General features: G+C 40.1%; 1 protein-coding gene across 2 annotated transcripts in view; it reads left to right on the plus strand.

Annotated features, from left to right (window-relative positions):
• Positions 1-12261, plus strand: part of LOC106052353 (RNA-binding protein 33-like) — a 65624-nt gene that overhangs the window by 26467 nt on the left and 26896 nt on the right. For both annotated transcript variants that reach the window (XM_056039269.1, XM_056039276.1), the window contains exons 7-11: positions 6681-6749; positions 6885-7026; positions 7345-8246; positions 8436-8479; positions 9077-9287. In XM_056039269.1, the coding sequence (XP_055895244.1) occupies positions 6681-6749; positions 6885-7026; positions 7345-8246; positions 8436-8479; positions 9077-9287 (1368 nt within the window). The remainder of the gene's footprint in view (positions 1-6680; positions 6750-6884; positions 7027-7344; positions 8247-8435; positions 8480-9076; positions 9288-12261) is intronic.

Here is a 12261-nt window from a genome sequence, read left to right on the forward strand (position 1 = left end):
AGACATGACGTTAAACTGCGCTCCTCTTTCCTCAGCACTTTTGGAGCTCAAAAGTGCCCTACTTCTTTTCTATCATTGTGTCTGCCTCCTCTTTTCCTAAGTCTGCCTTCATTGATCATCACACTGTCTCCTTAACTTTAAATTCTCACTACGTCCTAGACCAGTCCGTTTGCCGTGGACTGCGATGGGTAAGGGGGGATAAAGAGATCCTGGTGTTTGAGTGGTGACTATCTGAGGATAAACCACAACAACACAATACTTTGGCTCCAAGTTCCCCTAGACCTGAGACCCAGATGGCCCGCTCTGGGTCAACCGGCTGGTCATGCCGAGCTACCAGCATAGGTCGTCGACCTATGCTGGAGGGCGGTGGCTGGAGGGTCAATCAGGGAGCTGTTGTATCGGACACATGTCCGATGTAGCAGCTGACTGAGTATAGCACCTGTGTAGCCCTGGCGGGCTCATTCTGGACATCCGAATGGCCCGTCCCCTTGTTGGACTCGATGGCGGGTGGGGAGCACAGGTGCCGAATTAACAAGAATATATATGGACAAAAAAACACACACAAGAAACGTCGAATTGATGATAAAAAAGAGGAGGTCCTAAAAAGCTGTGCCACCTGGCCATCATTTCTGGTGGTTAGGTGCACAGAGGAGGGAAAAAGCCTGACAAAGTTGAGCCCTTTTATTATCTATAAGGGACTCAAGTCAGTAGTGGGAGAGCCCAAGAGTGTGTCTAAGCTACACAAATCAATGGAACTCCTTGTAGAAGTAGACAGCAAGACACACTCTGATGGGCTTTTAAGATGCAGAAGACTCTGTGATCTCCAAGTGGAAGTCATGCCACACAAGAGTCTGAACACCAGCAGAGGTGTAATCAGCTCTAGGGACCTACTGGAATGTTCAGAGAAGGAAATAGTGGAGGGCATTGAAGGAGTCACCCATGCCCGGCGCATTACCAGGTGCAGGGAGGGTGAGGAGGTCAAAACCGCCACTATTATCCTCACATTCGGAACTAGGACACCGCCAGAGTATGTGAAGGCAGGATACCTACGAGTTCCAGTGAGGCCCTACATACCTAACCCCATGAGGTGCTTCAAGTGCCAGGGTTATGGACACGGCGCGGCAGTCTGCAAGAGGAACACTGTGTGTGCCAGATGTGCTGGAGAGGGTCATGAGGACAAGGGCTGCACAGCCCAGTTCAAATGCCCAAACTGTCAAGCTGGCCACTCAGCCTACTCCAAGGACTGCCCTGTGTGGAAACAGGAGGTTGCCGTGCAGGAGTACAAGGCAAGAAACGGATGTACCTTTAGCCAGGCGAAATCGGCTGTACTGGCCCTACCCAAGGGCCAATTCGGCTTGACAAAGACCTACGCCCAGGCTGTTGCTAAGATAGGAAGATCCATAGCCACACAGACGGACACATTGACCCCACCACCCCCTCCTCCTCCTCCAACTCAGAAGAAAACACCGCCAAAGAACACACCTCTGAAGAAACAAGAAAGCCCTGTTGTCATGCTAAAGAACAGGTTCTCTGTGCTCGCTGATGAGAGCATGGAGACTGAGCAGCATGTCAAAACCAATACTCCGGGAGAACCCGGAGACATCATGTCTGACACAGGTTCTCCTCAGAGAACCCAGCCAGACACCCCAACCTCTACCGAGTTAGAGGTTGACCAACTCCCTAAGGGGAGAAATCAAAGCGGAGAGGATGCCCGAGGTGAGAGAGGAGGAAATAACCTCCGCTCTAACCAGAGGGATCTCCCCTCTCCAGAGAGAAAGAATTCCCCCAAAAGGGGGTTGTCCTCCTCTCCATCCAAACCCAAGAATAAAAATACCAAGGTCACTGGAATAAAGGGAAACCCCTCCGGGGGCCTCCCAAGGCCAAATAGCTCCAAGTAGGTCATCTAGAATAAGCCATGGATTCCAGAATTGTGCAGTGGAATTGTAGAGGCCTCAAAGCCAATTACGAGGAAATGCAGCTACTGATGGACTCTGAGACTCCTGTAGCTGTCTACTTATAGGAAACATTTCTGAAAGATTGCTGCATCAGCTTCCGAAGCTACCGTGCTTACAGCAAGAATGTTGAGGATGCAGAGAGAGCATCAGGTGGAGTCTGTATCCTTGTGAAGGATAGCATCCCCCATGAGAGGGTAGAACTACAGACCACACTACAGGCCGTAGCAGCTAGGATAACCCTTCACAAGGTTATCACTTGCTGCAGCCTGTATCTACCACCAGGCGCCCCATTAAACCGAACAGACATGGAGGACCTATTGAAACAACTCCCCCGGCCTTATTTAATCCTTGGGGATTTCAATGCGGGGATCCAACAATACCGACACAAGAGGTCGTATGCTGGAGGATATCTTCCTCCAACATGACTTATGCATACTTAATGATGCATCACCGACCTACTTGCACCCAGGAACTGGATCACTCACATGCATTGACCTCACCGTATGCGTCCCCGGACTTCTGGACGACTTTAAATAGTCAGTTAGCAATGATCTACGGGGAAGTGATCACTTCCCAATCATCATTACTAACAATCTCCCTTCATTAGGATGACCTCAGCGGTGGAAACTGAATAAGGCCGATTGGGAACAATTCCAAAAAAGATGCTCCGAGGATATCACAGAAAATATCCTCGATGAACAGAACCCAGCTGATACCTTTGCTAGCAAGCTACTAAGTATAGCCAGGAAAGTTGTACCCCTAACCTCTGCAAATCCAAAACGGCCTAGCAAACCATGGTTTGATACAGCTTGCAAAAGTGCTATTGGCGATAGGAAAAAACGACTGGCTGCATTTATAAAGAATCCTTCCCAGGAAAACCTAAAGCTATTCAGGATAGCTAGAGCAAAGGCTAGACAAACCATACGGTCAGCCAAAAGGAATTCCTGGAGAAGTTTTGTCGGCAGTCTGGATGCCAAAACTTCTGCTAGAGCGGTTTGGAAGGCAGTAAGGCGAATCAAAGGGAAAGAATCAAATGCAATAGGGCATTTGAAAAACCAAGGACGAACTGTCACGTCCCCCAGAGAAATAGCTGACTGCCTTGCATCCTCAATAGCAGAAAAATCATCCACTGCACACTTCCAAAAAGTCAAAACCAGGGAGGAAAGACACCCCATTGATTTCAGGTCAGAGAACAATGAAGACTACAACAAACCGTTCTCGCTTGAGGAACTGAGGGAATCGCTGGACAAGTCACATGACACAGCGCCTGGAGAAGACGAAATCCATTACCAGTTCCTCAAGCACCTTCCCGAACCCTCATTGGCAGTCCTGCTAGGGGTCTATAACTGTGTGTGGCAAACAGGCGCTTTCCCAAACAGCTGGAGGAAAGCCACAGTTATACCGATACCTAAACCGGGAAGAGACGGCTCTGACCCAGCCAACTATCGACCAATAGCACTAACAAGCTGCATCTGCAAAACCATGGAAAGAAGGATTAACAGTAGGCTGGTCTGGTACCTGGAAAGGAATAAAGTGATCTCAAACTACCAGTGCGGATTCCGGCAGGGGCGGACAACAACTGACCACCTGGTAAGGCTGGAAGCTTATATTAGAAATGCATTACTCAGAAGAGAACATCTAGTAGCTGTATTCTTCGATATAGAAAAGGCCTATGACACAACCTGGAAACATGGCATTCTACGTGACCTGGCGCTTATGGGGCTTAAGGGACACCTCCCCCGTTTTGTGGAGGAATTCCTGAAAGATCGAAAATTTCAGGTTCGAGTGGGCGACTCCGCTTCTGACACTCATGACCAGGAAATGGGTGTACCCCAGGGCAGCATCCTGTCAGTCACTCTGTTCAACATTAAAATAAATAGCATCATAAATGCGCTGTCCCCTGGCATAGAGTGCTCTTTGTATGTTGATGACTTTGTCATTCTTACTTATGGGAAAAACATGAACACCTTAGAAAGAAAATTACAGTTATGTTTAAACAAAATTCAGGGTTGGGCAAACTATAATGGTTTCAAATTCTCAGACTCCAAAACAGTTAGTATGCATTTTTGTAATCTAAGGGGACTCCACCCAGACCCTGAACTATTTATACACAAAAAGAAGATCCCTGTCGTGAAAACTACAAAATTTTTAGGCCTCACCTTAGATTCCAAATTTAATTTTCTCCCCCACATTAAGGAACTTAAGAAGAAATGCCAAAAGTCATTAAACATACTAAGAGTACTCAGCCATACGGACTGGGGAGCTGACAGAGATACCTTGCTGCTGCTCTATCGGAGTCTAATTCGATCCAAGCTAGACTACGGATCCATAATATATGGAGCAGCAAGGAAGTTGTACCTAAAAATACTGGAACCAATACAAAATGCTGCCCTGCGTCTCTGTCTCGGCGCGTTTCGTACATCACCTATCCCAAGTCTCCATGTGGAGGCTGGAGAACTCCCCATGGATATAAGAATGAAAAAGCTTGCAATGCAGTATATAGTCAAGCTAAAATCCAACCCCACGAACCCTGCTTTTGACTCCATATTTAACCCCACAGAGGTAGAATTATACAATCGAAGGCCTAACGTCATACAGCCGTTGGGCCTTCGAATGAGAGAACCCATCCAAAATTTAACCCCACCCATTGACCAAATCTCTAAAATAGAAACCCCTCAGAACCCTCCTTGGCTAATGAATAAACCCATATTAAATTTATCCCTCCTCAATTTCAAAAAAGAAAATACAGACCCAAGCATACTACAAGTCCACTTTAGGGAACTGCAGGAGAGCTACGGAGATTGTGGCACCATCTACACAGACGGATCCAAAATGGAGGGAAAGGTCACGTGTGCCTGCTCCTTTCGGAACAAAACAATCTCCCATAGACTCCCCGATGGGTGCTCCATCTTTACGGCCGAATTGCACGCAATATTGCTTGCACTTATGGCCGTAAAAGCATCAGAAAGGAGGAAATTTATAATCTGCTCCGACTCCAAATCTGCATTGCAAGCTTTGGGGCAGATGAAGACTGACATCCCATTGGTACATAAGAGCCTGAAGCTGTTGGACCAAATAACAGCCGACCGTAGGGATGTCACCTTCATCTGGGTCCCCTCCCATGTTGGCATTGAGGGAAACGAAGCCGCAGACAGAGAAGCAAAGAGAGCCCTAAATCATGCGGTGTCAGGAACCCAAATTCCCTACTCGGACCTGAGACAAAGTATTGCCTCTGCCACCTATCGAGAGTGGCAGAACCGATGGGAGGCTGAGACTCACAGTAAACTCAGGCAGATTGTGGCGGATGTCAGGTGGCGGCCCACATCTAAGGGTCTGACAAGGCGTGGTAGCACGACCATGTCCAGACTTAGGATTGGCCACACCTACATCACGCACTCTTTTGTACTGAAGAGAGAGGAGCCCCCACTTTGTGAGTACTGTGACTCTCGCCTCACCATGGAACATATCCTCGTTGATTGCCCCAGATACCAGGATGTCAGGGCGAAATATTTTAGTCACTAATTTAAATACACTATTTGATAATGTCGACCCTGGGAAGGTACTGGGCTATATCCGGGAAGTGGGGCTATCTACGAAGATCTGATTTATGAATTTGTGAACATGCACTATTTACATTAGATTTTTACCAAATATTTAAATTTTTACTACCTTTAATATTTTAACTGTGAATAGACCTTGATTTTAATGATATGACTGTATAGAATCTGGCCCTTGTTGTTTAGAGAGAGAGGGATCCTTAAGGGACTGCAGGCACGACATGGCCTAAATTGTGCCGATGTGCCTCAAATCAAAAATCAAAATCAAATCACCTTTACTTTGATACCATATATGTTACTAAAGCTTCATTGGTACTTGAATAATAAATTTTTGATTTAGGCATGTTTGGAACATTTTCTTTTTTTTTTCAAAAAAAGTAGCATTTAAAAAAAAAAAAAAAACACAGCACTCAATGAGTTAAATCTTTAATTTTTGTGAATAATGAGTGTGGGGGATGTCAAGGTGGGTTTTACATGTTTAACTTGGTGGTGATATACTTAACCTTGTCAGGCTAATATCTTAATTATATAATGACATCAAACATGAAGTATATGTTAAAAAACTATAATTGAATGATCACCGATCATTAACAATAAAGTAATGAACTTAAATTTACAAAATAGTTTCAATTGTGAATAATAATTTGATACATTAGTTACATCAGTAATTATGCAAAATAACACCCCTTATGCACACACACTTAATTTTGGCTACACTGCCCAGCACTTCAGCACTACATCAAGGATTGCAAGGATCTACACTAACCACAAGGCCTGCATTACCTGCCCAAGGCCTGGCTCAGTTACTGCTTCAAGGGTGAACTCAAAATCAAGTAATACATCGCAGCCCCCAAGCCTAACACCCTGAAACATAGAATAAACCTAGATCTAGAGATGCCACTAAATCAAGATCTTCATGAATGACATGCATACCTGAATATTAAAAGTGATTAATACATCTATGTAGCGGTACTTATGTACTGTAAGGTAGCACAGAAAGTGAACCACTGCCATAACACCTTATTCTTTTTTTCTGTTTGACTAGGTGTTCTATAATGAGAACAAATAACTTGATTCACTCTGAAAGGTTGCTGAGTGGTTAGTTGTGGTTGAATACTTTTGCCTACTATAATTTTTTTTTCATTTTTTGTTTGTTTTTGCCTGTTAGGTTCATCTCGAATATGAGACAACTGATCTACGTACTCAAGAAAACACAGCTGGTGATAATGGCCCAGAGGTTTGTCTTTTTAAAAATAATTTGTATTTGATGGTCAAGTCTAAAGAGAGATTCCAAAGAACTATTGTAGTTAACTGTAGTCAAAGTTAAAGTTGATGATGAAATAACATTTTCTTGATTCTCTGTTGAACCTAGCCAAGCAGTGAACAGTTTGGTAGTGAAAGTGATAGTGATGATGATGACTCAAGACATAATCGTGGCAAGTTTACTAGTGAGAGAACAGGAGTAATCTCTCTTGCATCTGCTTCAGCCAGAGAAGCAATCCCTGATACATTAGGTGAGCTGAACAAAGGGAAATCCATTTGGTTAGATCTCATTTGTTACAATCTTTAATAAAATTAAGCTTTTGCTTCAAGTGATTGGTTTGCACGAGCTGCCTTGTAGAAGCTTTGTTCTAGATAGTTTGAGAATATTTTGAAAAAATATATATTCTTATAGTATAGATGCTTTAGAATGAAAGTGTGACATGTATAGTTTCCAATGTCATTGCTTTAAAATATGGATCTATATGATAAAACTCAAGTAGATTTAAAGATGTTGGTTGTAGCCAGGATTGACAGTATAAACTTTGTCTTTAACTTTTCTTTGCTTCTAGAAATCAATGATGAACAGGCAGCCCAAATAGAACAGTTCATGACAGATAAAAGCAGAGGTAACAAAACAAAGAATCAAGGTCGTCCTAGTGTTCACAGCAGATTAGGATCTAGACCTAAAACGGGCCCTCAGCCTCTCTTACCTCCACCAAGGTTGAATGCATTTCCTAGGGCTCTCTTTGCACAGCGACCTAGGATGGGTGGCCCTATGCAAAACTCATTAAGTGTTACATTTCCTGGGATGATGAACCAAAGAGGTCAATTTTTAAACAGAATGATAAATGAAATGAACCTTTTTCCTATTAGAAACCAAAATCCAAGAGCTGCATTCTCACCTGGTGGACCATTCCCAGGACCTGGAGCTCCTTTTAATCTTGCCCTTGGGACACAACAAAGATTTCCATTTCAGCCTCTCCGACCTGGTAGATTTGCAGGAGCACCATTACAAAGAAGTGAGTTTTTGAGACCAGAACAGAAAATGCCTCAGCCGAATATAACAAGGGGAATGTCACCAAATATGTCTAATGCTGCATTTCCTCCGTATAGAATGCAAATAGGGCAGGGCATGAGACCCACTGCTGGTCCTCAGCCACTGATGAAATCTATTAAAGAAAGGATGACTCCCCAACCTGGTCAACCAATACCTTCTTTGGTACAACCTTTTTCACCAGTGCCAAATGCTCCACCTAGGCAGTCACCCCATCAGCGATTAGGACAAATGCGTAATGAGCAAAAAGTGCAACCGCAAAATTTTGGTCAGCCTTCTCCCTTGCAAGGTCAACAGAATATGTCTCAGTATGGTCCAACAAATTATCAGAAACTTATGCCAAGTAATTTTCAAGTCATGAAAAAGCATAAAATTTATATCAACCCAAGATTTCAGACTCAGCAAACTAGACAACAGGTGAGTTCTCCAATTATTGTTGCTATTTATTATTCTAAATATTCAAACACTGTTTTTATTATCAATTAGTCATTCATAAAAACTATCTATTTTATCAATGTATGAATGGCAGCACATTAGAAACATTAACAAATGTCATGAAATCAAGCTTGCTGTGATATGTCTCTGTCATAACATCTTATCTTTCAGGGTCCACAGAGCATAACAAAAACTGTTCCAGCTCAAGTACAAAAGTATGTATCTAAAGTATTGGGAAATAGTTTTACAAACCTCCTACACTTTTCAAACTTGTTTTTATGTTGTACTTAGTGACATTATAAGTACCTTCAAACTCAGTTGCTAATCATTAATGATTTTTTCCCCACATAATTATTGAATTATAGAAATATTGAGTTGTTTTTTTTTAAATCTGAAACTTGAAAAACAATTTTAGCTTGATCTGACCAACAAAAAAGATGTCTATATTTGTTTGTTACTGTATTTTTAGTTTGGCTAAGAGATGGTCACCTTAGGGGTAATGTTATTTTTTTTTCTATTTAACTATTTTACAAAAATGAATGTCCCTGAATCAGTCTCTTTCTCTAGGATGTATTAGACATGTGAGGGGTAAAAAAGGATTTGGTCAGACATTAAGCAGAAAGAACAATACCAATTCTTAAAAGCATTTTTTTAGTTGTTTAAATATTATTTCATATAAAAACTTTTAAGATGTTTGCATTATACTGATTTTTTTTTCTTCATTAAATCATAATATAAGGATCTATTTATATGTATATTTTGGGTAATAAAATCATTATGTAATGATTTATCAATATGTGTTTATTTTTCAGAGCCAAAGCTATTCTTTCAAAGGCTAAACAAACTCACATGAAACAGACCCAGTTACTGTCTGGGCTTAAAAGAAAATCAACAGATCTTATTGAAACTGTTCCAGTTAAAGTCACTAAGACTGACGTTACAACAGAAGCAAAGACAGAAACTAAGACTGAACTTACAACAGAAGCAAAGACAGTAACAATTGTAGAAGATAAATCAGAACAGGTGCTTGAATTTCTCAGTTTAATTCTGAATATCTTTTCACTTTTTACAAAGCTTACATCAACTCCTTTGTGCCTCTCTGGTAAAAAGTTTGAACACATTATTTCTGTCTATTCTCTGACCAAGTTACAACTTTGCTCAATTACTCATTGGCATAAACAATACATGAATCAATATAATTAAATTAACCAAATAATCAATTAATTACTGGCAAATAATTGTTTTGTTTGATACCAACAAGGATATTTATCCTTCAGTATTAATATGACATTTACATCATCTGCCCTATGGATCGCAAGGTCTGAAAGGGGAACTTACTTACTTACTATTGATATAATAGTTAAATATGTCAGGTTCTGACCCTTAAATAATTATACACACTATTTCTCCCACGCCCATTCTTGTATCAAGTTGAAACTTTTAACCATTATTTATTGTACCTAACATAACATTAATTAATTAAAAATTAACTAATTAGCCAATTCATTATATGTAATTCATTATTTTGTTTGTTATTGATATTGGTGCAAAGTGCTTATAGATATTTACTTTGAATTGTGTGTTTAATACCTCTGTTATACTCTGTAACTCTTAGCACTTGACCTATATTGGGTAACTAATCCTTGAGAGATTAGGGGCATGACATTGCCTTAATTGTCCTTATGTGCCAAATATCCAAAATATCAAATAATTGGGATATTGTAAAAGGGAAATAACTTCTGTACTCTTGAGTGATATAGTTTTAACTGCAGAGATAGATAAGATTTGTTTTTTTTTAAAAGGATTTTTTATTCAAAGTGAGAGAGGTGTAAATGTTTAAAGGGAAAGAGGTGTAAATGTTTAAAGGGAGAGAGATGTAAATGTTCAAAGTGAGAGAGGTGTAAATGTTCAAAGGGAGAGAGATGTAAATGTTTAAAGGGAGAGAGATGTAAATGTTTAAAGGGAGAGAGATGTAAATGTTTAAAGGGAGAGAGATGTAAATGCTTAAAGGGAGAGAGATGTAAATGCTTAAAGTGAGAGAGATGTAAATGTTTAAAGTGAGAGAGATGTAAATGTTTAAAGGGAGAGAGATGTAAATGTTTAAAGTGAGAGAGATGTAAATGTTCAAAGTGAGAGAGATGTAAATGCTTAAAGAGAGAGAAGTGTAAATGTTTAAAGGGAGAGAGGTGTAAATGTTCAAAGGGAGAGAGATGTAAATGTTTAAAGGGAGAGAGATGTAAATGCTTAAAGGGAGAGAGATGTAAATGTTTAAAGGGAGAGAGGTGTAAATGTTTAAAGGGAGAGAGGTGTAAATGTTCAAAGGGAGAGAGATGTAAATGTTTAAAGGGAGAGAGATGTAAATGTTCAAAGGGAGAGAGATGTAAATGTTTAAAGTGAGAGAGATGTAAATGTTCAAAGGGAGAGAGATGTAAATGTTCAAAGGGAGAGAGATGTAAATGTTCAAAGGGAGAGAGATGTAAATGCTTAAAGTGAGAGAGATGTAAATGTTCAAAGTGAGAGAGATGTAAATGCTTAAAGGGAGAGAGGTGTAAATGCTTAAAGGGAGAGAGGTGTAAATGTTTAAAGTGAGAGAGATGTAAATGTTCAAAGTGAGAGAGATGTAAATGTTCAAAGGGAGAGAGATGTAAATGCTTAAAGGGAGAGAGATGTAAATGTTTAAAGTGAGAGAGATGTAAATGTTTAAAGGGAGAGAGATGTAAATGCTTAAAGGGAGAGAGATGTAAATGTTCAAAGTGAGGGAGATGTAAATGTTTAAAGGGAGAGAGATGTAAATGCTTAAAGGGAGAGAGATGTAAATGTTTAAATGTAGAGAGATGTAAATGTTTAAAGGGAGTGAGATGTAAATGCTTAAAGGGAGAGAGATGTAAATGCTTAAAGGGAGAGAGGTGTAAATGTTTAAAGGGAGAGAGATGTAAATGTTCAAAGGGAGAGAGGTGTAAATGTTGAAAGTGAGAGAGATGTAAATGTTTAAAGGGAGAGAGATGTAAATGCTTAAAGGGAGAGAGATGTAAATGTTTAAAGGGAGAGAGATGTAAATGTTTAAAGGGAGAGAGATGTAAATGCTTAAAGGGAGAGAGATGTAAATGTTCAAAGGGAGAGAGGTGTAAATGTTCAAAGTGAGAGAGATGTAAATGTTCAAAGTGAGAGAGATGTAAATGTTCAAAGTGAGAGAGATGTAAATGTTCAAAGTGAGAGAGATGTAAATGTTCAAAGTGAGAGAGATGTAAATGTTTAAAGTGAGAGAGATGTAAATGCTTAAAGGGAGAGAGATGTAAATGTTCAAAGTGAGAGAGATGTAAATGTTTAAAGGGAGAGAGATGTAAATGTTTAAAGTGAGAGAGGTGTAAATGTTTAAAGTGAGAGAGATGTAAATGTTTAAAGGGAGAGAGATGCAAATGTTTAAAGTGAGAGAGATGTAAATGCTTAAAGGGAGAGAGATGTAAATGTTCAAAGTGAGAGAGATGTAAATGTTCAAAGTGAGAGAGATGTAAATGTTCAAAGTGAGAGAGATGTAAATGTTTAAAGGGAGAGAGATGTAAATGCTTAAAGGGAGAGAGATGTAAATGTTCAAAGTGAGAGAGATGTAAATGTTTAAAGGGAGAGAGGTGTAAATGTTTAAAGGGAGAGAGATGTAAATGTTCAAAGTGAGAGAGATGTAAATGCTTAAAGGGAGAGAGATGTAAATGTTCAAAGTGAGAGAGATGTAAATGCTTAAAGGGAGAGAGATGTAAATGTTCAAAGTGAGAGAGATGTAAATGTTTAAAGTGAGAGAGGTGTAAATGTTTAAAGGGAGAGAGATGTAAATGTTTAAAGTGAGAGAGATGTAAATGTTTAAAGTGAGAGAGGTGTAAATGTTTAAAGTGAGAGAGATGTAAATGTTTAAAGGGAGAGAGATGTAAATGTTTAAAGTGAGAGAGGTGTAAATGTTTAAAGGGAGAGAGATGTAAATGTTTAAAGTGAGAGAGATGTAAATGTT

The sequence above is a fragment of the Biomphalaria glabrata genome, chromosome 1 (assembly GCF_947242115.1).
Source record: "Biomphalaria glabrata chromosome 1, xgBioGlab47.1, whole genome shotgun sequence".
Lineage (NCBI taxonomy): Eukaryota > Metazoa > Mollusca > Gastropoda > Planorbidae > Biomphalaria > Biomphalaria glabrata.